Source organism: Corythoichthys intestinalis, chromosome 19 (assembly GCF_030265065.1).
Source record: "Corythoichthys intestinalis isolate RoL2023-P3 chromosome 19, ASM3026506v1, whole genome shotgun sequence".
Taxonomy (NCBI): Eukaryota; Metazoa; Chordata; class Actinopteri; order Syngnathiformes; family Syngnathidae; genus Corythoichthys; species Corythoichthys intestinalis.
The window spans coordinates 2,295,001-2,319,439 of record NC_080413.1 but is presented as its reverse complement, the minus strand read 5'-3'; the positions used below and the strand labels follow the sequence as shown (position 1 = coordinate 2,319,439).

General features: G+C 39.2%; 1 protein-coding gene across 1 annotated transcript in view; it reads left to right on the top strand.

The window, feature by feature from the left end:
- The window catches only part of nbas (NBAS subunit of NRZ tethering complex), a 173,348-nt gene that overhangs the window by 83,346 nt on the left and 65,563 nt on the right, over positions 1-24,439 (top strand). The window contains exons 34-39 of the mRNA XM_057822401.1: positions 33-259; positions 2,294-2,458; positions 2,533-2,640; positions 9,817-9,940; positions 14,956-15,032; positions 15,159-15,296. Of these exons, the coding sequence (XP_057678384.1) occupies positions 33-259; positions 2,294-2,458; positions 2,533-2,640; positions 9,817-9,940; positions 14,956-15,032; positions 15,159-15,296 (839 nt within the window). The remainder of the gene's footprint in view (positions 1-32; positions 260-2,293; positions 2,459-2,532; positions 2,641-9,816; positions 9,941-14,955; positions 15,033-15,158; positions 15,297-24,439) is intronic.

Sequence of the window (24,439 nt, the reverse complement as noted above, 5' to 3'; positions counted from 1 at the left end):
CACTGAGGGGTGTTGATCAAGTTGCCTTCCAGGTTACAGTCCGGCGTGGGACGTTTGCAGCCTGCTAGGCCAGTGCGAAGGATTCGACGATTGGGAAGGTCGCCGTCAGCTACTGGCATTTTCGCTAGCTCACTGCCCGCCCGACCGCATCCAATCTCTCCTGGCGGCTTCCAGCGACTTGCAGACCCACGTCCTGTACCGGGCGGTCAACTACCAAATGGATGTTGGGGAGAGGGCGGACGAGAGTGACTTGTCCCAGGTGTGTTTTCTTTGTTCCTTTTTTGTAAGGCTTTCCTATATGCATTATATACATATCATTTATCAACCATCCATGTATGATCTATCGTCAATTTTCTCATCTATCATCTTTCAATCATCTTTATCTACTGTCATCTACCTATCATTTCATTTTTCAATCATTAACTATCATTTATCAATCATCTTTTATCAATCATTTATCAATCTAAACCATCTATGATCTAATGACTATCAATCATTTATCAATAATCTATTTTCCATCTACTGTCATCTATCATTTATCTCATCTATCAATCATCTGTATGATCTATCTCCTATCATCCACCTGTCATTTCATTTTTCAATCATTAACTATCAATCATCTATCAGTCATTTATCAATCATCTTTCATCAATCATTTATCAATTTAAATAATCTATGCTCTATCAACTATCAATCATTTATCAATCATCTATCATCTACTTTCCATCTATCTTCTATCATCAATCTCATCTGCCATCTATCAATCAATTATCTATATCATATGTCACCTATCATTTCATCTATCATATATCAATTATCAATCTTTAGTCAATCATTTGTCAATCATCTATATAACATCTATAATCCATCGAGTATCGTTTATCATCAATCATTAACCATCTATCACATGGCATCAATCATTTATCAATCATCTATTAGGTATCATTTATCAATCTGTCATGTTTCTCAGCTATCATTTATATCATTTATCATCTAATATCTCTCATCTCTCATCCATTATCATCTCATCAATCATCTAGCGATCATCTATTTCCCATCTATCATTTATCATCTAACATTTATCATCTATCTGTCATCATTGATCTAGCATTTATCAGTCAGCTATCATTTAGCAATCATCTGTCATCTATTTCTATTCTTTCATATCTCTGTATCATCCTTCAGCTCATCTATTTAACTATCAATCATGTTCTATTTTTCTATTTCCCATCTATCAATCATCTATCATTTACCATCTCATCAATCATTATCAATCTAATTCTCATCATCATTTATCTATGCCATTTATCATCTTTCATATATCATCTTTTTTCATCTATCATTTATCTATAATTTATATCATCTACTATTGTCTATCATTTATCTATCATTTTTCAAACATCTATTAGCTATCATTTATCAATCATCTGTCATTTTTTTCTCCTCATTTATCTAGATCATTTATATCTGTCATCATCCATCATTTGTTATCTATCATTTATCATCCATCATCCATTCATCATCTCACCAATCATCTATTTATCAATCATCTAATTCTCATCTATCATTTATCTATATCATTTATCATCTATCCTATATCATCATTATGTAGTATTACAATTTTTTTTTCTTGTAAAGTTACCTAGCATTACAGCTTTAATCTCATAATATTATGACATTATTCTCATGGCTCTATTGTTTTTCTTTCTTTGTTCTAGCCCCTAACACTCCATCGTACCTTCCTGCATATTTGATAAGGTGTAAATCCGTTGTTAAGGTTCCTGGGTTCCTTTGGATTATTTATGTTCTCTCTCGCTAGCTTTCTGATGTCTTGAGTGGCCGTTTAATGTTTCATGAACGAACACGGCGCGTATGGATGGCTGCTCGTTCCTCGCGATCCGTTGTCATTTTGTTGTCCCCCGCTCTTCACCTTTCAAGTTGTCGGCCGCCTCCAGACAACTCCAGAGGACTCCTCGTGTTTTTTTTCTTCATAAACAAACATCTTGAGTTTGAGTGAGGTTTTCAAGTATTGATGAGAGTCGGCCCTGGTTGCCCTCCAAATGTGATTTTCAAATGTCAGTCCTTGGTGTTGTAGTCAACCAACCCATTTTAACTCATTCTTTGATGTTGGTCTCACCTACAATTGGACAGTCTTACAGTCAATATATTGCCGATTTCCTGTTAGTTTCAGGACATTTACAGGTCATTTTCTGATGATTTGGAGACATTTCTGGATCACCTTCTTTTGGTTTGGTTGCAAAAGAGTCTCAAACAGTGCCATTGCCGCTTCCAGGTGACAACCTCCAACGAGGCGATGACGGGGGACCTTCTCCACAGGACCACGGCCAAAACAATGGAAGTTCTGGCTACCACGAGTATGACCACCAAGGCCGTTCTGAGCGCGGTCGGCGATCACCGTTGGTGGAAGCAGTCACTCGACTACCTGCGCCCGTCGCAGGTATTTATGTTTAATTGAATATCTGGTGGTTGAGTTTTGTGTACTGATTTGTCTGTTTCTTTTTTGTCCGACAGGATGGGGACGATAAGGGACAGGAATGCTTGAGCGAAAATTCCAAGCTGGAACGTCAAGGATGTTGCGCTTTCTACCAAGATCTCATTGACCTTCCGTACGTCGACCCGGTGAGTGGATGAAATTCTGCCAAAATTTGATTAAGAACTTTTCGATGGCCTTGTCATTTCCAATGGCATTCAAAACTTTTCCGTTCAATCCTATTGATTTTCAACTTTGGGAAAAAAACCACAATAGCCAATAGCCGATCTTAACCAATGTTGGGGCAGCTTTTTCATAAGAAGGAAAAACAAACCAGGAGAAATGGCGGCGGTCTGGAAATATTTCAGCATAGAAATCAAGTCGATTATAATCAATGGCTTCTTGCAAGATTTGCGGCCTGAAAGTTTCGAGAGGTGGAATTAAATCGGCCAATTTCAATACCTCTACATGATAAAACATTTGAAGACGAAGCATGTGAACGAACACAAAGAGTTTGAGGCTGCAACAGCAGGACTGCTGTCCAGAGGAACGGGGCTGGACCGAAGCAACAGTCCCTGGTCAGTTCACAGTCTACTTTACTTTTATTGTCTTTTACTGAAACAAATTCTGCAGTAATTTGAGGCCTGTTTCCAAAGTAAGGTTGGCACCTTTCAGAAATAGAAATAAAGTACGCCCCCCTCCCACCCAAAGCCGTACAGACGACGAAAAAAAGGGACATCCCCAAAATTTCTAAAATACCGTATTGGCCCGAATATAAGACGGCCCTGATTATAAGACTCTTTTTCAAGACTCAAGTTTGAAAACAGACTTTTTGAACAATAATTACAGTACATCTGAAAAATGATTACAACAATATATTTAAGAGAAAAAGCATGTTATTTTGCCTCATTTGAATCTTAATATCTGAACATTTAAGTATGTAAACTAAAGTGCAGTCACATTTGTAAATGAATGGCTTCTGGTTTTTGAAATGTAAATAAAAGAATCTATTGTGATAAAACAAAATTGCAATATCTGTTTTAACCATCAAAGTGAGGTCTAACTGTAGTCTTGAACCAAATCTGAATAAGGAAAAACATTGCAATAAAATAATGCAAACTGGTTAAACTTGAGAGTAGCGGAGATCTGTCATGACAGAACATCGCTTCAATGATATCTGACGCCATTTAGCGTCGTGAATAGGTATAATGTCTAGACCGCGAATATAAGACGACCCCCACTTTTTCAATTTTATTTCAATGCAAAAAACACAGTCTTATTTTCGGGCCAATACGGTATATAGAAATGTATGTATTTATACTGCTGGGCAAAAGTATTGGCACCATTGCAATTCTCTCAGATAATGCTTAATTTCTCCAAGAAACTGATTGCAATTACAAATGCTTTGGTAGTAATGTCTTCATTTAGTTTGCTTGCAATGAAAAAACACAAAAGAGAATTGATGAAAAAAAAAAATCTTTATCATTGAATACAAAACTCATACAAAAGTATTGGCACTCTCGACCTCATACTTGGTAGCACAACCTTGAGACAAAATAACTGAACAACCGCTACCGGTAACCATCAGTGAGTTTCTTACAATGCTCTGCTGGAATTTCAGACCCTTCTTTTTTGGCCAACTGCTCCAGGTCTCTGAGATTTGAAGGGTGCCATTTTCAAATCTCTCCACAGGTGTTCTATGGGATTCAGGTTTGGACCCATTGCTTGCCACTTTAGAAGTCTCCAGTACTTTCTCTCAAACAATTTTCTAGTGGTTTTTGAAGTGCGTTTTGGGTCATTGTCCTGCTGGAAGATCCAGCTTTCTCACACTGGGCCCTACATTATGCTGCAAAATCTGTTGGTAGTCTTCAGACTTCATAATGCCATGCACACGGTCAAGCAGTCCAGTGCCAAAGGTTGCAAAGCAACCCCAAAACATCAGGGAACCTCCGCCATGTTTGACTGTGGGGACCGTGTTCTTTTCTTAGAAGGCATCGTTCCCCCCCCCCCATAAACTCTATGTTGATGCCTCTTCACAAAAAGCTCTACTTTTGTCTCATCTGACCAGAGAACATTCTTCCAAAACGTTTTTGGCTTTCTCAGGTAAGTTTTGGTAAACTCCAACATGGCTTTTGGATGTCTCCGGGTCAGATGTAGGATCTTCCTGGGAAGAGTCCCTTTTCATTCAGACGCTGACGGATAGTACGGGTTGACACTTTTGTAACCTCGGACTGCAGGACAGCTTGAACTTGTTTGGATTTTAGTCAAGGTTCTTTATCCACAATGTTTTGTTGAAATCTGTCATCAATTCTGTCTACATCTAGGGTGGTTAGCCACAGTGTCGTGGGCTTTACACTTATTGATGACACTGCGCACGGTAGCTACAGGAACATGCAGGTTTTTGGAGATGGACTTGTAGACTTGAGATTTCCCATGCTTCTTCACAATTTTGCTTCTCAAGTCCTCGAACAGTTCTTTGGTCTTATTTCTTTTCTCCATGCTAAATATGGTACACACAAGAACACAGGACAGAGGTTGAGTCAACATTAATCCATTTTAACTGGCTGCATATGTGTGATTTAGTTATTGTCACCACCTGTTATGTGCCCCAGGTAAGTAACAGGTGCTGTTAATCACATAAATTAGAGAAACATATGATTTTTTTCAAAGGGTGCCAATACTTTTGTCTGGCCCATTTTTGGAGTTTTGTGTAAAACGATAATTATTTTGTGTTTTTTCATTGCAATCAAAATAAAGGAAGATATTTCAGGAGGTCACCGACCAACAAGAAGTACCCTGGAAATGTCTTAAAATCAACAGGAAATGATCAAAAATAAAATAAATGACCCCCATAAGTCCTCTAAAATGTACAGAGCCCCTCAGGTGCCAGGGTAGAAAAAATAAAAAATCATAGCTAATCTGTACCCACAGTTTACTAATCTGTACCCACAGATTACTAAACTGTACTCACAGTTTAGCAATCTGTACCCACAGATTACTAAACTGTACCCACAGTTTACTAAACTGTACCCACAGTTGACTAAACTGTACTCACAGTTTACTAAATTGTACCCACAGTTTACTAATCTGTACCCACAGTTTACTAAACTGTACCCACAGTTTACTAAATTGTACCCACAGATTACTAAACTGTGCCCACAGTTTACTACTACAGAGTTTAGCAGTGACCCGGAAACAGTAGTCACCAATGTTTGGTGGGGACTCAGAGTCCAAACGCCAGGGACCGACCGAGCAAGCATCTGCACCATTTGCCCTCTGCGAACAAAGGGGTTTTAAAAGGTAACTATTGCACGATTTCTTTGGTAGGCGTCTTTCAGGTGTCATCAATCAATATGGCATATTGTGTTTGCACATTTTCTGAGCTGCTGTCGTGTCCGTGTGTGCTTAATTCAAGTAGTGTTCATTTGTCAGTTAGCTATTTTTAGTAGCCGCATTAGCGGCTACTAACACACAACATGCCATATTGATTGATGACACCTGAAAATGTAGACGACTACCAAAGAAAATGTGCAATAGTTACCTTTTAAAACCCCTTTGTTCGCCGAGGGCAAAAGGTGCAGGTGCTTGCTCAGTCGGTCCCTCGGCGTTTGGAGTCCCTGCCAAACATTGGTGACTACAGTTTCCGGGTCATTGCTAAACTGTGGGTACAGATTAGCTATGATTTTTTTTCTACCCTGGTACCCGGGGGGCTCCGTAATACGGAGTTTAGTAATCTGTGGGTACAGTTTAGTAATCTGTGGGTACAGATTAGTAAACTGTGGGTACAGATTTGTAAACTGTGGGTACAGTTTAGTAATCTGTGGGTACAGTTTAGTTATCTGTGGTTACAGATTAGTAAACTGTGGGTACAGATTAGTAAACTGTGGGTACAGATTAGTTATCTGTGGTTACAGATTAGTAAACTGTGGGTACAGATTAGCTATGATTTAAAAAAAAATAATTCTACCCTGGTACCCGGGGGGCTCCGTAAAAATGAACAAGCAAGTGACCCAAAATTAACTGTAGGATTTTGATTGGACATCTTCAGCCATCAATGGCAGCCAATGAGCTGACAAAGAAGTGACCCCACAAATACCTCAAAGTTAAGTGAGTGAAAATCAATTTCCTAATTCTATAGGTTTCCTTCCAACTTTTAACCCGATTTATTTCTTGTTGAACAATCACTCGACATAAACATACACTTTCATAAACAATTAGTCGCCACCCGCCGGGTTTGTGTACGACGAGGCATTTCTTTTTTTCCTTCCCCTAGTTCTGGTTGCGCTTATTATTACCCCTTCTCGCCTCGAGCAACATTCTTAAATTACAGCAAATATGCCTGAGTGGCTTCTTGACTTGAGGCGTTTAATTAGATTTTCTTCCTCCTCCCTTTCACTTCAAACAGATCCCCGACAAAAAAAAAAAAAAAACGAGGCCGGGAATAAATTAATATTGATTTCGCTAAGTCATTTTAATGCCAAAAGCAATTTGCGAGTCGTCAGCGTGAGAGGAAGAAGAAGAGCAACGGCGGAACATCCAAACGCGACTTGACGTGTGCTGGGGAAAAAAATAAACAAAGAATCTGCCGCTACTGCTGTCGGGGGAGAAAAGCCTACAGAAGGAGAAAAAGCCAGCAAAAGACGAGATGGACCTGTAATGCTGCCAAAAAGGAATCGCCGCGGGCAATTTTTTCATTTGGATTGTTGAACTCGGAGACATAAATCTGGCCGATTGCTAAAAATATTGGGAGTCGCTGATAATAAGGATGTAGTTTTAAAGACCCAAGTTTTAGAAGTTTGTACTCAACAACCCCAGCCACTTCTACCAGCTCCTCCGGCGGGATCCCAAGGCATTCCCCGGCCAGCCAAAAGACATAGTCTCTCTAGCGTGTCCTGGGTCGTCCTCGGGGCCTCCCGCTGGTGGGACATGCCCAGAACACCTCTTTAAGGAGGTGTCCAGGAGGCATCCGGACCAGGTGCCTGAGCCACCTCAGCTGGCTCCTCTCAACGCGGAGGAGCAAAGGCTCTAATGGTGGCCTGGACATCCTGCGGAGGAAACTCATTTCAGCTGCTTGAATCCGGTAGAGGTGCATCGGCACTGCCCTCACGATTCGATTCGATTACGATTCGGATGGCCACGATTGGATTCGATTCGATTCAGAGCAGGGTACCCGCGGGTTATTAAAAGTATTTAAAAAAAAGCATTGAATTTAGTTTTCCATAATTAAAGGTATTAAAAGTATTAAATTAGCTGTTGTAAGTCTGGAATTTTTTCACCGTGGTCTTAATTTTCAAGAACATCTCAGTGCAACCTAAATTACAGAAGATTTATCAATCCTGGGGGGACCCTGCAGAGGGTCACGATTCGGTTCGATTCGGCAATGCGTCACGATGCATTAAAGCATTAAAATTCTAAAGCAAAGCATATTTTTCATGAATCTTTAGGCAACACAAGTGGTCAGACATTAAACAACTTTTTATTGGCTCTTGTGTCACTCCTGGTTGAAGTCAAATGAAAATACTTTCAGATATATATACAGTGGGGAGAACAAGTATTTGATACACCGCCGATTTTGCTGGTTTTCCCACTTGCAAGTCATGTAGAGGTCTGTAATTTGTATCATAAATTCTCTTCAACTCTGAGGGACGGAATCTAATACAAAAATCCAGAAAATCACATTGTATAATTTTTAAATAATAAATTTGTATTTAACTGCATGAAATAAGTATTTGATACATTACCAACTAGTAAATATTTCGGCTCTTAGTTCTTTTTTAAGAACCACTCCTGTTCTCCACTCATTACCGGAAGTAACTTCACCTGTTTGAACTTGTTACCTGTATAAAAGACACCTGTTCACGTGCTCAAACAAACAAACTCCAACCTCTCCACAGTGGCCAAGACCAAAGAGCGGTGTAAGGACATCAGGGATAAAATAATAGACCTGCACAAGGCTGGAATGGGCCACAGGAAAATAAGCAAGCAGCTTGGTGAGAAGGTAACAACTGTTGGAGCGATTATTAGAAAATGGAAGAAGTTCAAGCTGACGGTCAATCTGTCTCGTTCTGGGGCTCCATGCAAGATCTCACCTTGTGGGGCATCACTGATCATGAGGAAGGTGAGGGATCAGCCCAGAACTACACAGCAGGACCTGGTCAATGACCTGATGAGAGCTGGAACCACAGTGTCGGAGAAAACCGTCGGAAACACATTACGCCGTCATGGATTAAAATCCTACAAGGTCCCGCTGCTGAAGCCAGTGCATGTCCAGACACGTCTGAAGTTTGCCACTGACAGTCTGGATGCTCCAGAGGAGCAATGGGAGAAGGTCATGTGGTCGGATGAGACCAAAATTGAACTTTTTGGTCTAAACTCGGCTCGTCGTGTTTGGAGGAAAAAGAAGGATGAGTAAAACCCCAAGAACACCATCCCAGCCGTGAAACATCATTTTTTGGGGCTGCTTCTCTGCCAAGGGTACAGGACGACTGCACGGTATTGAGGGGAGGATGGATGGGGCTATGCATCGCCAGATCTTGGCTGACAACCTCCTTCCTTCAGTGAGATCCCTGAAGATGGGTCGTGGCTGGGTCTTCCAGCATGACAACGACCCAAAGCACACAGCCAAGGCAACTAAAGAGTGGCTCCGTAAGAAGCATCTTAAGGTCCTGGAGTGGCCTAGCCAGCCACCAGATCTGAAGCCGGTAGAAAATCTACGGAGGGAGCTGAAAGTCCGTGTTGCCCGGCAGAAGCCCCGAAACCTGAAGGCTCTGGAGAAGATCTGCATGGAGGAGTGGGCCAAAATCCCTGCTGCAGTGTGTGCAAACCTTGTCAAGGACTACAGGGACTGTTTGGTATCTGTAATAGCAAACAAAGGTTTCTGTACCAAATATTAAGTTGGATTTTTGTGATGTATCAAATACTTATTTCATGCAATTAAATGCAAATTTATTATTTAAAAATCATGCAACGTTATTTTCTGGTTTTTGTATTAGATTCCGTCCCTCACAGTTGAAGAGAACTTATGATACAAATTGCAGACCTCTACATGCTTTGCAAGTGGAAAAAACAGCAAAATCGGCAGTGTATCAAATACTTGTTCTCCCCACTGTAGGACAATTCTGAAATTTGGCCAAATTGAGGGTATCAGAGCGGAACTTCAAGTCACCTGAGTGTTTTCCGCCATATCTATGGCCATCTATTTCTATATCTGTGTATATGTATATGATTATTTTTAATGATCGTGGTATTTCATCATCCAGGTATTTTTTTTTTCTATCGCCGTCAGTTTTCTAGAAATAATTCTTATGCTAATATTCTCATTTTAGGGTCAAGATGTGTATACGTCCTTCAAGGACGTCCCCCCCGAGACCTTCGCAGAGGTCTTGCTGAGGACCGGCAAACTGGCCGAAGCCAAAACAGAAGGGAGCGCCGTCTTTCCCGCTACGGAAGGTCAGCATCCTCAAAATGTTCCAAAAATGAGACATAAAAGTACTTTTTTGCCTCCTTGAAAGTAGTGACGCATTCGGCCAGATGGCCTTTAAGAAAATAAACACAGTCATTGATTTTTGTCCACTCGCTCCTGATAAGAGGGAGGTAATTAACCACGACGCCGGTTGACTAAGATGTTATCTTTTGTTTTTCTCACCCGCCCACACATAAAATACTAACGCATCACCCGTCGGCTAACCGCGTGGGACACCTGGACGTGACCCTGCAGAGTGAGTTAGCGAGCGCAAGAATAGCAATTTACCGTTTGTTTGTTAGTCTTTTTTTCCCGTTTTAACTCCTTTAACTGATTGGCTGTTATTGACGGCCAGTTAGGTCCCGCAGTACTCGCTTGAACATTAACATCCACGCCCCTTTTGGGTGTTTTTTGGTACCTTCCGTGCCCCATGATGCCGAAAAGGGGCTATGACACTGCTTCTCAGTTATTTTCTGTTCGGCATGAATATTACATCGCAGAATTGCGACATCGTTCAAATGGAGACGGAACCATGTAAATGCTGAAGGGAAGAGTATCCTTTAGCACATTTACTGTTTGACTGTTTGTATTACACACTGAAGGAATCTGACCTTTTAGCCATATTGGGTGAAGGTTTTTTTACTGGGCCAAATTTTACTCCATTTCTCATTTTTTTTCCTAACATAAGGACTCACTTGATTGGTAGCCAGTCTAATTGATCATGCACAAATCGTTCTTAATACACCTATACTGGATGGGTTTATGCCACATACAAAGGAGAGCACTGTGAGCTGATACTTATAGCCACAGGACCAGAGACCGAGGTTTTGACCCCGCGAATAACTCTTTAAAGTGGTATCTAAAGAAGAATTTTCTTAAAGAATCTTTTAAAAGGAACCCTGAGGGGGACTTGCTGATTTTTTTCACAACTTGCTAAGCCCAGGTTCCGAGACTGCCATCATTTTTTAACGATCTTGATCTCGATATACGATTTTTTTAACGGATGAAGGAGATTGTACCTTTTCTCGTAGACACCGTCTAACTGTTTGTATTACTCTAACACAACCAATATAAAATAAATGGTACTTATACTATAGTTTAAAGAAAACAAGAAGAATATAGGGCATAAAAGATACACGACGCCTTCTTATCACGGAAGCCCAACGTGTGCGTCATGAGCAGGATTGACGCACAAGGTCTCGCAATCAATTCTCCCGGACAGTCCACAACAAATGGCGGGACGGTCTGTCCTAAAACAGGAGAACGCCCGATATCCAACTGATAACACGACTGACAACTCCAAGAGCCCCTTTGATGCTGAGGTGGCAAAATCCATAATCCTCATTGCCCGGACAACAGCAACTCCTGAATCCTCCTGTCCAATCCACAAACAGACAATAATCCTAAACACACCCTTCTTCCTGCCCACAGCCCGCCCCGCGAGTGCCTTCAAAAGACTGAATGTTTGACTAAACATTTTGATTTATTCTCGGGAACCTTTTGTTGACGTATGATAGGGTGACCTTGCCTCCCCGCTTTGCCCTTTTTTATCTGTCGACCCGAATAAATTGTCAACTTGTTCTCCAGTGAGCCTTCTTTTAACCTTTCAAAATGAAGTCAGTACTAAGGGGTTAAGACTAATGTGAACGTGCGGGGTTTGCCCTTCTGGCCAAAGGGCCGGGGTCTCGCGCAGCCTGAGTCGTTGGATCTGCGCCAGCGCGGGTCCGGCGGCTGGAAGGTCAGATTCCTTCTCCGGAATCAAGCAAGCCGAACTGCCGGACCCGCGCTGGCCCATATCCAACGAGCCGGGCCGGCAAAACCCCAAAAACCCGGCCAAAAGGCCAAAAGTCACCTTAGTCTTAACCTCTTGTACTGACTCCATTTTGAAAGCTGGAAAAAGGCTTCAAAGCACAAGATGACAATTTATTTAGGTCGACAGCGATCATACAGCACAGAGGGACCCAGGCGAGTATTCAGGGTCACCATATTACAAGTCCACAAAAGGTTCCCGAGGAAAAATGACAATGCTTAGTTAAACATTGTCTTTTTTAAGGCTCTCGCAGGGCGGGCTGTGGGCAGGAAGAAGGGTGTGTTTAGGATAATCCAGTTTGGGCTGTTTAGTTTGTATGTCACCGTTGCTGGGTCATATTTTATGATGCAACTGAGGTAGGAGGTTGGGCCTGCCTTGACGTCTGAGAGGCGCCGAGCTATCAGCCTTAGTTCTTCTTGTTCTTGCGTGTTGGTTTTGTAGGCCAGGGTGTCTTGGTCCAACCGAAGAGATCTTGTCGTCTTTTCCTTTGCTTATCAGACGAGGGCTGATATGCCAGTCTGCTTCACTGTGTCAAACCGCATGGAGTATAGCCTGCTTGTTTCCTTAAACTATGGTTAAATGCTTTACTATAACAAATGTGTTAGAATAATGCAAACAGGTATTCGGTGCCTACGAGAAAAGGTACTATGTCCTTCAACATAGAATATAAAATAAATATCATATAAATCATAGTTTAAGAAAACAAGTAGAATGTATTTGAAGTATGAGTAGTTAGACTTGGAGTGATTAGAATTTGCATTGCCAAGACAAAGGGCAGATAAGGGCATAACAACTACAGGATGCTTGCTGACTACGGAAGCCCAACGCGCACGTCATGCAGCCGACTGAGGGAGATTGACGCCGATGGAGCGAGACAAGCAAGTGATGACCAAAACATCTACAAGCCCATGCTTGGACCACCAAATCCTGCCATCAGTTCTTCTTGAGCTTTCTTCCAGCTTTTAAAATGGAGTCAGTGCATGGGGTTAAACTAAGGTGAACGCATGGAGTTTGGCCTTTTGGCCGGAATGGTAGGGGTTGCGCCGGTTCAAGTCATTGGATTTCCGCAAGGTCAAATTCCAACAATGCAAACATGAAATGTACCATATTCTCGGAGCGCCACTGTATAAATGGCCCCTAAGTTCCGCCTCTGGGTTAGGGTTAGGGTCTTTGTAAGCACAGGGTGCGGACGTTGAGGACTGCAGGCCACAGCTGGACCCTTTTCCTGAGGTCTCTGGGCCGTCAATGGCGACCAATGAGAGCGCTATTAAGGGTTAAGCTGGAAAACAGACACAAAAAAAACCCATCTTGTCTGTGTTTGTATTAAAATGGGAATTTAAAATCTCTTCATAATTACCGACTGATAATTTCCTCCTCCCCGGCAGCCTCCCCCCCCCCCCCCCCCTTTTCGTCCTGACAGTTATTTTGTCACCCCCCCGCCCCTCCCTTGTGATTAACCCCTCCGGTTAGGTTAATGACTCCTCTTGGCACTCGCACAAGTATTGCCGCTTATTTTAATTATGCATCTGGATTTGTGAAATGAATCAAGATGTCTCATTATTATTTTTTTTTTTCCCAATAATTCACAAAGGATACTCGAGACTAATTGCAGATGCTGATGGAATTGCTGGAGGACACCTATTCCTTTTTTCATTTATTTTTTATTTTTTTGTTTTTTTGTTGGACCAGTGGGTCACTTTTGATGTTTTAATTCTACTCATTCAATGTCATTGACGGAAATAGACGTCCAATCCAAATGGTTTTTAAATGAAATTTTTTTGTATTTTTTCAATTAATTTTTAATACTGTAGATATTTGGTTGTAGAACACACATTTTTAGAATTTTGTTTCATTGTCATTTCATTTTTATTTTCTTATTTTCTATTTTTTTCAGTTTGTAGTTGGATTTATTGTCTAGTTTTTAATCTTTTTTTCATTCCTACATGCTCATAGAACTTTTCTATTCACATTTAGTTAATTGTCATTTCATTCTTTAGTTTTTTTTGGTATTTTTTTAGTTCGGGTTAGGGATTTTTTTTTTGTGTGCTTTTTATTTAAATCTTTTTCATACATGTATGCAGAACCATTTTTAAAAAATTGTGGTTTCATTATTTTTTTAAAAATTTTTATGTAATTTTTTTTTCCTTTTTTGTATTTTTTAGTTTGTATTGTAGTAATTTTATTTCATTGTCACGTCATTTTTAATGAATTTTCTAATTTTATTATTTGCATATTTTTTAAATATTTTTTTTGCTTTTTATTTGTTTCATTCACATGTCATTTTAATCTATTTTTGTATTTTCTCATTTGATTTCATTAATTTTTTTGTATTTGATTTTTTTTTTGCTTTTTATTTATTGTAATCTTTTTCATAAATGCTTGTAGAACTTTTCTTTTTAATTGTGATTTTATTTTTAATTTGGGGTTTTTGAAATTAATACATTTTTTATTGTATTTCTTATAGTTAATTTAGGGGTTTTATTTCACTGTCGCATCATTTTTAATGTATTTTTGTTTTTTATAGTTTGAATTTATATTTTTTTTGCTTTTTATTTATATCAAGCTTTTTCCATACATGTAGAACAATTTAATTAATTTAAATGTGGTTATTTTTTCATTATTAAGCTGGTTCTTTGAAATTTATATATGTAACTTTTGCATTTTTTAGTTTGTATTTTTTTGTAGTTTATTTTGGGGTTTTATTTCATTGTCATGTCATTTTTACTTTTTTCTTTTAATCATTTTTTTAGTTTTATGGATACCTGTAGAACCTCTTTATTCACATAATTCCATTTTTTTTTTAAATTATATAGATATTAATATTTTAGTTATATTTATTTTTTTATTTCCCTTTTTTCCCTCGATACACGCTGATAGAACTTCTCAACTCACATTTGTCATTAAATTTTTTTTTTCCCCCATTCCAGGGCTTTCCTTAGCTGTGCTTAAGCTCATTTGCATTCCGGGGAAACTTTCAAAGTGCACTTTAGATGAAAGCTAGGTGAAGTGCACTTATTAGGAGTGGCCGTGTTCTTTTTAATCTTTAGATAAGTGAGTCCTCGTCCGGAAGCAAAAAAAAAAAAAATTGGCCAAAGTCAATGGGGAGAGTTTTAATGATGCTGCTTGACTTTTTCTATTTTGCTGAATATCCTCCTGCCGGTCGTTAATCCAAGCGCGCGTGTTTGTATGCAGTGTTGCTTCAGCTGGCCAACGACGCCTTTCCCCGGGACGCCACGCTGGCGCTGTCCTACTTACTGGCGCTGCCTCAGGTAAGCGAGGCGGACGCCAAGTCCGGAGCAGACGGCTCTATTTCAGCCGGTTGACAGATGAGATTCTATCACGGAGTTTTCACAGCTAACGAGCACACTTTTCACCATTTTTTTCCCCCAACGCAGGTCCTGGATGCTAACCGTTGTTTTGAGCAGCAGTGCCACTCGGCCTTGTCGCTCCAGCTGGCCGCTTACTACTACTCCCTGCAGATCTACGGCCGCCTGCTGCCTTGCTTTAAAGATGAGGAGCACACGCTCTACCAGGTCTGTCAATCCATCGTTTGAAAATCAATTGGCAATTTCACTTCCTATCTGGGACTTTTCACGGTCCGCCAAACGGCTGCTGTTCAAGAATTGGGACGTTTCACATTCTGGTTACTTTTAGGAATTCCGCCTTCCAGATATTTCACGACTTCATTATTCGTGAACTGGTTACTTTAAAATCATGGTATTTCATCATCCGGTTAGTTCACAATCCAGATATTTCACCATCTGGATATTTATGCGATGTTTATTTCAAGAGCAGGGTATTTAGGCATTGGGAATTATCATGATATGGCTGTTTCACAATGTCAATATTTCATCATTTTTCTGTTTCACCATCCTGGTCATTCAAAATGTGGGTATTTCGCAAATTGGGTATTCCAAAATCTGGGTATTTCGTGGTTTGGGAATTGCAAAATCTGGGTGTTTTGCGATCTAGAAATACCATAGTCTGGGTATTTCACCATCCGTCTGTCCATCCATCCATCCGAAAATCTGAGTGTTTCGCCCTCCATCCATCCATCCGGAAATCTGGGTGTTTTGCGATCCATCCATCCATCCATCCATCCTAAAATCTGGGTGTTTTGCCATCCATCCGTCCATCCTAAAATCTGGGTGTTTTGCCATCCATCCATCCATCCATCCATCCGAAAATCTGGGTGTTTTGCGATCCATCCATCCATCCATCCATCCATCCATCCATCCATCCATCCGAAAATCTGGATGTTTTGCCATCCATCCATCCATCCATCCATCCATCCATCCAAAAATCTGGATGTTTTGCCATCCATCCATCCGAAAATCTGGGTGTTTTGCGATCCATCCATCCATCCATCCATCCGAAAATCTGGGTGTTTCGCCATCCATCCATCCATCCGAAAATCTGGATGTTTTGCCATCCATCCATCCATCTGAAAATCTGGGTGTTTCGCCATCCATCCATCCATCCATCCATCCATCCATCCATCCATCCATCCATCCATCCATCCGAAAATCTGGATGTTTTGCCATCCATCCATCCATCTGAAAATCTGGGTGTTTTGCCATCCATCCATCCATCCGAAAATCGGGATGTTTTGCGATCCATCCACCCATCCAACCATCCATCCGAAAATCTGGGTGTTTCAAAAACATTGGTGTTTCTGCAATTTGGGTATTGCACAGTCTGAGTATTTCACATTTTCATTATTCGTAATTTGTCTGTTTCGTGATCTCGGTGTTTCACGATCCAGCTCATTCACAATCTAGGTTTTTTTGCAATTTGGTTATAGCACAATTTAGGTATGTCACGATTTGGGTATACCCGAATCTGGGTATCGTGTGATCTGGGTATTCCAGAATCTGGGATTATGCAATCTGGTTATTCCTGAACCTGGATTTTTCGCAATGTAGTTATTGCACAGTCTACCTATTTTGCCATCTGGGTATTTCTCAATTTAGTTATTTCTCATTATTTTTTAATTCATGTGTTTTGCGATCTCAGGCTTTCATGCACCGGGTGTTTCACAATTTGGGTATGTCCTGATCCAGGTATTTCACCAGCCTGGTACGTCATCAGCATCCTGATTTTTCACAATTTGGGTATTTCATAATTGCGGTGTTTCATTTTGTTATGGGGCTATTTCAAGACTATTTTGTGTTATTATTTCTTTTTAAGGGAGTATTTTACGATATTTCATTGTTTTGATGGGCGGCCATTGACTTGAATTTTGTTCTTTCCAATTCTTTGTCACGGTGACTGACCCATTGATTTTTCCTTCGCCGATTTTAAAATGGCTTTCCGAACTCTGGCGCCAGAGGGACTTTTCTCACTTTCCTGGGATTTGTTTTAGTTTCGCCCGGAGGCGGTCGACGGGCCACCCGTCGCTCGATGGCATCGTGAAAACTTTAACGCTGACCGATGAGCTCCGGGGAAAGGATTGAATGATTGGGTCCTTTAAAAACTCAAGTGTCCTCAGTTAACATGAACTCTTTCAGCGCCACTGACGATGTGTTTATCACCAGTAGACGTTCGTTCAAAGGGGCGGTATGGGATGGCAACTGCCACTCTAAAAGACTTGCCACCTCAGTCGGCGCCGATAAGAAAAAAAAAAACTTGATTACTTCAGATTGTATCAGGCTAATTGTCTTTTGATTACATTGGATTGTATCAAGCTAATTTTCTTCATCAGTTTGTAAATATGAGGAAAAGCGGCATGGAAAATGAATGAATGAATGAATGAGTTTGTAAATATCAATTGGGCCTTTTTGTAGTGTCTTCATACGATTTCTTAGCAAACTCTGATTCAATATGTTTACACATCTGCAATATGTTGACGCTAGTTGTGTAACAATGGATGTGGATCAATATATCGATTTTTTAAAAATCGCTTTCCGTTTGTATATCAGTTTTTTTGTTTGTTTCTTTTGCAGTTTTTCTCTGGTGTTTGATTTTTCACCGTTTTAGCGATTGTCTGCTTTTTTTTCCCGTTTTTTTTCCCGTTTTTTTTTTTTTTTTTTTTTGCAGTTATTCGTTTTATGGCATTTTACAGTTTCCACAAAAAGGCGTTTCATAGTTATTCACGTTTTTACCGATTTTTGTTTTTGCAGTCGCATTACTTTATTTAAAAGTTTTAGTTTTTTACGTATTAGATTTTTGCAGTTTTTTGGCAGTTTAAATTTTTGTTTTACATTTCTTTTTCAGTCTTTTACAGTTTTTCACGGTTTTAGCTATTGTTTGCATTTTTTTTCTCCTCTGTTTTTTGCAGATTTCCAGTTTTCTGACATTTTAGTTTCCGTAAAACGGTGTTTCTTTGTTCTTCACATTTTTTGTTTTATTGAAAGAAAAAAATCACGGTTTTACCATTTTTTTTTTCCCAAGTCGCAGTTTTTAACCCTTAAAAAAAAAACTGCCAAAAACTGGGGGGGAAAAAATCGCAAAAATCAAAAAAGTGAAATCACTAAAAGTTAAATAAATTTTAAAAAACTGTGACTGCAAAAAAATCTGTAAAACTGATTTTTTTTTATTCATAAAACGTGAAGAACTATGAAACGCCTTTTTGTGTAAACTGTAAAATGTGAGAAAACTGGAAATCTGGAGGGAAAAAAAAAAAAAAAAAAAAACTAATAATTGCTAAAACTGTAAAAAAAAAAAAAAAAAAAAAAACTTGGCCAAAAAACTGCAACTGTAAAAAAAACTGCAAATGAGAAAATATACAAACTGAAAAATTGCAAAAATCAAATACGCAAAATCACTAAAACTTTCAACTAAAAATCAAAAAACTGCACCTGCAAAAAAAAAAAAATTTAATAAAAATAAACATTTTTTTTTTCAAATGAGTAAAACAAAAAATGTGAAAAACGTGAAGAACTACAAACACCTTTTTGCGGAACCTGTAAAACACCAGAAAACTGGAAATCTTAAATCTTAAAAAAATTAAGAACAATTGCTGAAACCGTTTAAAAAAAAAAAAAAAAAAAAATTTGTGAAAAACTGCAACTATAAAAAAAAGAAACAAACTGAAAATTCGCAAAAATCAAATATGTAAAATCACTAAAACTTTAAAATAACCTTTAATGTTCCTTTTGTCTTTTACGGTTGTAGTTTTTCACACGTTTTTGATTTTTCACAGTTTTAGTGATTTTTTTGGGCCATTTTTTACAGTTTTTCCAGTTTTCTGACATTTTACCGGTTCGCGAAAAGCATTTCACACTTCTTCATGGTGTAACCGTCAATGCAAAAGACAGCTATATGCATCAAAGCCAAAAGACGGATACACATCAGTCAATAACGTCAAGAGTTAAAACGCTAATGTCTTGTTTATTTGTTAGCAGGCATGCAGAACAGAAGAACAACCTTGTCCCGCTGTCTTTTAAACGGAAAAGCCAATTAAGGGACACAGCGGCGAGTAGAGGTGGAAGTCTCTGTAACCAATTTGCGGACAAAGTATCCCACCGGCTTATCGTCGCACCTGCCGAACTCGACGACTTCCCCGCTTTTCTGCCGCAAAAGTAATGAGGTTATTTTCTTTGCCGCCGTTTTCCGGGGCTCCCCTCGAAGGAAACGGCGAGCCGGCGCTTCTTCAATTTGGCTGCCGGGAACGCATCGAGCGCGGCGGCCGAAGGCAATTCGATAGCGCCGCGCGCTCGGAAAAATACGGCCGACCGGTGCGTCTCCGGGCGCCTTAATGGCCGCCGTCATTCAGGCCGGCGGGAAATTGGACAGCGGGAACCGACATGCTAATTCACATCACTCGACGGATGAGATGGGCTTTCGCTTGATTCTATTTGCATAAGATAATTAGACCATCAACGCCCCGGGGCCGCGCATCTTTACATTGAGGAGTTTGCGGCTTTGTTTTCTGGAAGATTCCGGCTGCCATTAACGGTTCTAGACGTGCAATCCATTTCAAATAGGAGGGTCGGCAGCGAATAAACTGCTGCCCTTTTAATCCAAATGGATTAGACTGGTAGAAGCATTAAAGGGATCCCCGGTTAGAAAGACTTGTAGTTCTTAAAAGATATTTGCATATTTCAAATCTGGGTATTTCAAAGAGCGTATTTCGCGGATATGGGTATTTCAAATTCAGGGTATTTTGCGGATTTGGGTATTTCACAATCTGGGTATTTCGCGATGTTGGGTATTTTGCGAATTTGACTATTTCACAATCGGTATTTTGCGATTTTGGGTAATATACAATCTAAGTATTTTACTATTTGGAGTATTTCAAAATCTGGGTATTTAGCGATTTTGGGTGTTTCACAATCTGGGTATTTCACGATTTTGGGTATTTCGCGGATTCGGGTATTTCACAATCTGTATTTTGCGATTTTGGGTATTTAAAAATCTGGGTATTTGGCAATTTTGGGTGTTTCACAATCTGGGTATTTTGCGATTTTGGGTGTTTCACAATCTGGGTATTTCGCGGTTTTGGGTATTTCACGGATTTGGCTACTTCACAATCTGGGTATTTCGCAATTTTGGGTATTTGAAAATCTGCGTATTTCGCAATTTTGGATATTTCACAATCTGGGTATTTCGTGATTTTGGGTATTTCACAGATTTGGGTATTTCACAATCTGGGTATTTCGAGTTAGGTATTTCAAAATCTGGGTATTTCACAATCTGGGTATTTTGCGATTTTGGCTATTTCCCAGATTTGGGTATTTCACGGATTTGGCTATTTCACAATCCTGGTATTTCGGGATTTTTGGTATTTCACAACCTGGGGATTTTGCGGTTTTGGTTATTTCACAATCTGGGTATTTCACAGATTTGGGTATTTCACAGATTTGGGTATTTCACAATCTGGGTATTTCGAGTTAGGTATTTCAAAATCTGGGTATTTCGCAATTTTGGGTATTTCACAATCTGGGTATTTCACGGATTTGGCTATTTCACAATCTGGGTATTTTGCAATTTTGTGTATTTCAAAATCTTGGTATTTCGCAATTTTGGGTATTTCACAATCTGGGTATTTTGTGATTTTGGGTATTTCACAGATTTGGGTATTTCAAAATCTGGGTATTTCGTGATGTTGGGTATTTCGGGATTTTTGGTATTTCACAACCTGGGGATTTTGCGGTTTTGGTTATTTCACAATCTGGGTATTTCTCGGATTTGGGTATTTCAGAATCTGGGTATTTCGCGGATTTGGGTATTTGGCTATTTCACAATCTGTGTGTTGTTCAGTTCAAGTAGATTGGACGTCTACTAGTGATAAACTCATTTTAGTTGACGGCAGAAGCAGGAAAAGACATTTCGTCACCCCTTCCAATATGCCCTCAATATGCCTGTTTTTTTTTTTAGATAGCCGTGGCTTCCTCCGTGGAGTCCTCCCATGAACACCTTTCTTGGCCATAGTTTTACATATAGTTGTGTGCACAGAGATATTGGACTGTGCTAATGATTTCTCTAAGTCTTTAGCAGACGTTCTAGGGTTCTTTTTTATCTCTCTGAGTATTCTGCGCTGAACTCTTGGGAGAGAAGCAACAGTGCCAAACTCTACATTTGTAGACAACTTCCCTGACTGTCGATTGATGAACATCCAGACTTTTACAGATGGTTTTGTAGGCATCTCTTAGGCAGAGGGTTCACTTTTATTTTTCCCCCTTCTGTCATTGTTTGCTTGCTATCCTCATTAAAATATGAAAACCTATTAATGTTTTGGTGATTTTAGTTAAAGCAGAAACTGTTTTTACATCTGTGATTTTGACAAAGATCAAATCACATTTGTTGATTTTATGCAGAAATGTGAGAAATTCCAAAAGGTTCAGATACTTTTTCATACCACTGTATTAGCTAAACCAACTTACAGCCTAATTTGAGCCAAAGCAGAGCGCAGCTGTCCTTTATCCATGAGAGACGTGAGCACTGAGTGCTGCTGTATGGAATGCATTATTGAACGACAATACAGCCATACCCAATGCTGCCACCAGAGGGAAGTGTATGCTCCACCATTAACCCTATATTGCGAAATGTATCACATTTGATTAGTGCTGCAACGATTAATGGATTAACTCAAGTATTCGATTAGAAAAAAAGATTCGAATTAAATTTTGCTGCTTCGAGTATTCGTTTAATTAAAGTGGCTTTGTAATGGTTTATTTTGAAAGTGTTTGCATTTACTGTAGTTTTATTGATTTGGGTGGATACACTGCCCTCTAGTCTGCCTCATTTCACATGGCTGAATCCAGCTGCTCCATGTTCAGACCAAAATAAGTTTTTGTTTCAGCTAATGTTTTGTCTAATGCATTCTTAATTTAGATTATTGGCATATTTAGCTGTTTTTTTTGTGGGAATATGTCTCTGAACCATTTGTTAAGAGCATTGTTTTAAGAAAAAAAAAAAAAAAAAGCTTTTAGCGTTTTACAGCATTTAAGCTAGCGGACTTTTGCTATGTAAGTTAGCCATTGTTCTTTTGTTTTACATAAATCCTTGTTTTCTTTTTTTTTTTTTTTTACCGTTTGAGGCTCAGCTCAGGTATTTTAATTTTTCATGTTCCTTATCTGATTACTCGATTATTCGAACTAACTAGTTCATCGATTAATCGACTACTAAAATAATTGATAGCTGCAGCCCTACATTTGATACACCTAAAATTTCATGATTTTGAGACTAATTCAGAATTTTGACATTTTGGGGGGGAAAAAAGATGATGGATGCAAGTCAACACATGCATCTGCAGGTTCCATGAAAAAAAACAAACAGGATTTAGCAAGGGTTATAGATATCTGAGTGCTTATTACACATATTTTTTTTTTTTTCACAAATTTGGAAAAAAAAAAAGATTTCATTAGGACCTTATTTTTCAAATTTTGGGATTCTCTGATCATTGCTTCATATTGCTGGCATTAAAGGGTTAAACAAATTACAATACTTTTGGACTTTTTTGGATAGTTATTTTGGGGTACTTCCAAGATTAATTCAGACTTGCGCGGAATTTCAGTTTATGTCGCTAGCGTAGGAACTCGTTCGTAACCAGGCACTATCTGTATTTGATCAATGTCAAAAGCCTCTGTTATTTACTCAGTGGCTGCCATTGACAGCGATCGACGTCCAATCCATGTGAAACGGGAAGGTTGGCAGCGAACCACACAATTTTAACACTCAGCTAGCTCCACTAAAAAGCCGCCCCTAATATTTTCTCCCTCATAGCAAAACAGCTCTTACATCCTCTCCCAAAAAATCATCTTAACTGAATTTTTCTCTTTCTCTCCCCGCTTCAGCTTCAATACCTCCTCATGTCTAGTGTAGCGTGAAAACATGTTGATTTTGAAAAGCTGGGGTGGGGGAGGAGAAAAAAAAAACAAACAGAAAAAAAAAATCAAACACCTCAAGTCAGCCCTGAGAGAATTGCGCCGCTATTTGCAACTAAATGACTTCGGCGCCTCGAGTGTTTGGGGCCTTATTGGGTCGCCTATGAAATTATGCGAAAAAGAATTCAAATTCGAAAGCGTTAACTCGTGCGAATGCGAACGCAAAAATGGAGCTCATACATACCAGATAGCTTCTGTCGTGGCAATAATGTGAAAAATAAGAGATGAGTGAGGTTTTGAGGAGTACTAAGAAATAACATGCTGCATTATCCACTCTGAGATTTTATTTGTAGCCTACCCAAGATGGCGCCCAGTGACAAAAAGGAGCATCTGTTGAACGAACAGGGGCGGATTTAGAAAATATTTACAGTGCTGGCCAAAAGTATTGGCACCCCTGCAATCCTGTCTGGTAATGCTCAATTTCTCCCAGAAAATGATTGCAATTAAAAATGTGTTGGCAGTAATATCTTCATTTATTTTGCGAGTAATGAAAAAACACAAAAGAGAATGGAAAAAAAATTAAATCATAGTAATTTTACACAGAACTCCAACGAGATTTTCTTTTTAAGATATTTACCAATTTAAACGTCTATTTTTCAATTTTTCTTTGTTTGGATCGATTATTTCTCATCCAACATATCGGAGAAAATGCAAAAGTAACAAAAATCGTACAATTAAGCGATAGTTATGAGGCAGATATCTGTGACTTTTTTTACAGACGCCATTTTTTTCATTGTGACGTAATTTGTTTAAAAGTTTAAAATATGCGAGTGAATTGTTTTTTAAAGTCGTTTTTTTTATGAAATATTAGACATCAATTAATGATTCTAAGCTAAAGATATTTTAATGGTAAATATAAATAATTACCTTCGTTTTATGGCTGGGTTGAAACAAAAGCAGTTGCGCGACGTCTGTAAATTGGGGTTTCCAGGGTAAAACTCACAAATTAAAAATAGTTCGGGGGCTTCATGCGCCATGAATCTGCTATGGCAGCATCTAGACATGTTGTCCTATCAAACACAACAGTTCTTTTGGCTTAAAATATAGCAGTTTCTTTTAAAGATGAGTGCAAGAGCAGAAACTGCTTTTTCAGTCGTCTGTGGTTTCCGCCATACACATTTTTGAAAAGCATCCCTGCAATTACCATATTGGTCCGAATATAAGACGGCCCTGATTATAAGACATCCCCCTTTTTTTCAAGACTCAAGTTTGAAAAAACATTTTGAACACCAAATTAATTTTTATATAGAAAATAATTACAGTTCATCCTAAACAAATGATTATAACAATATCGACTGCGAATATAAGACGACCCCCTCTTTTTCAGTGTTATTTCGATGCAAAAA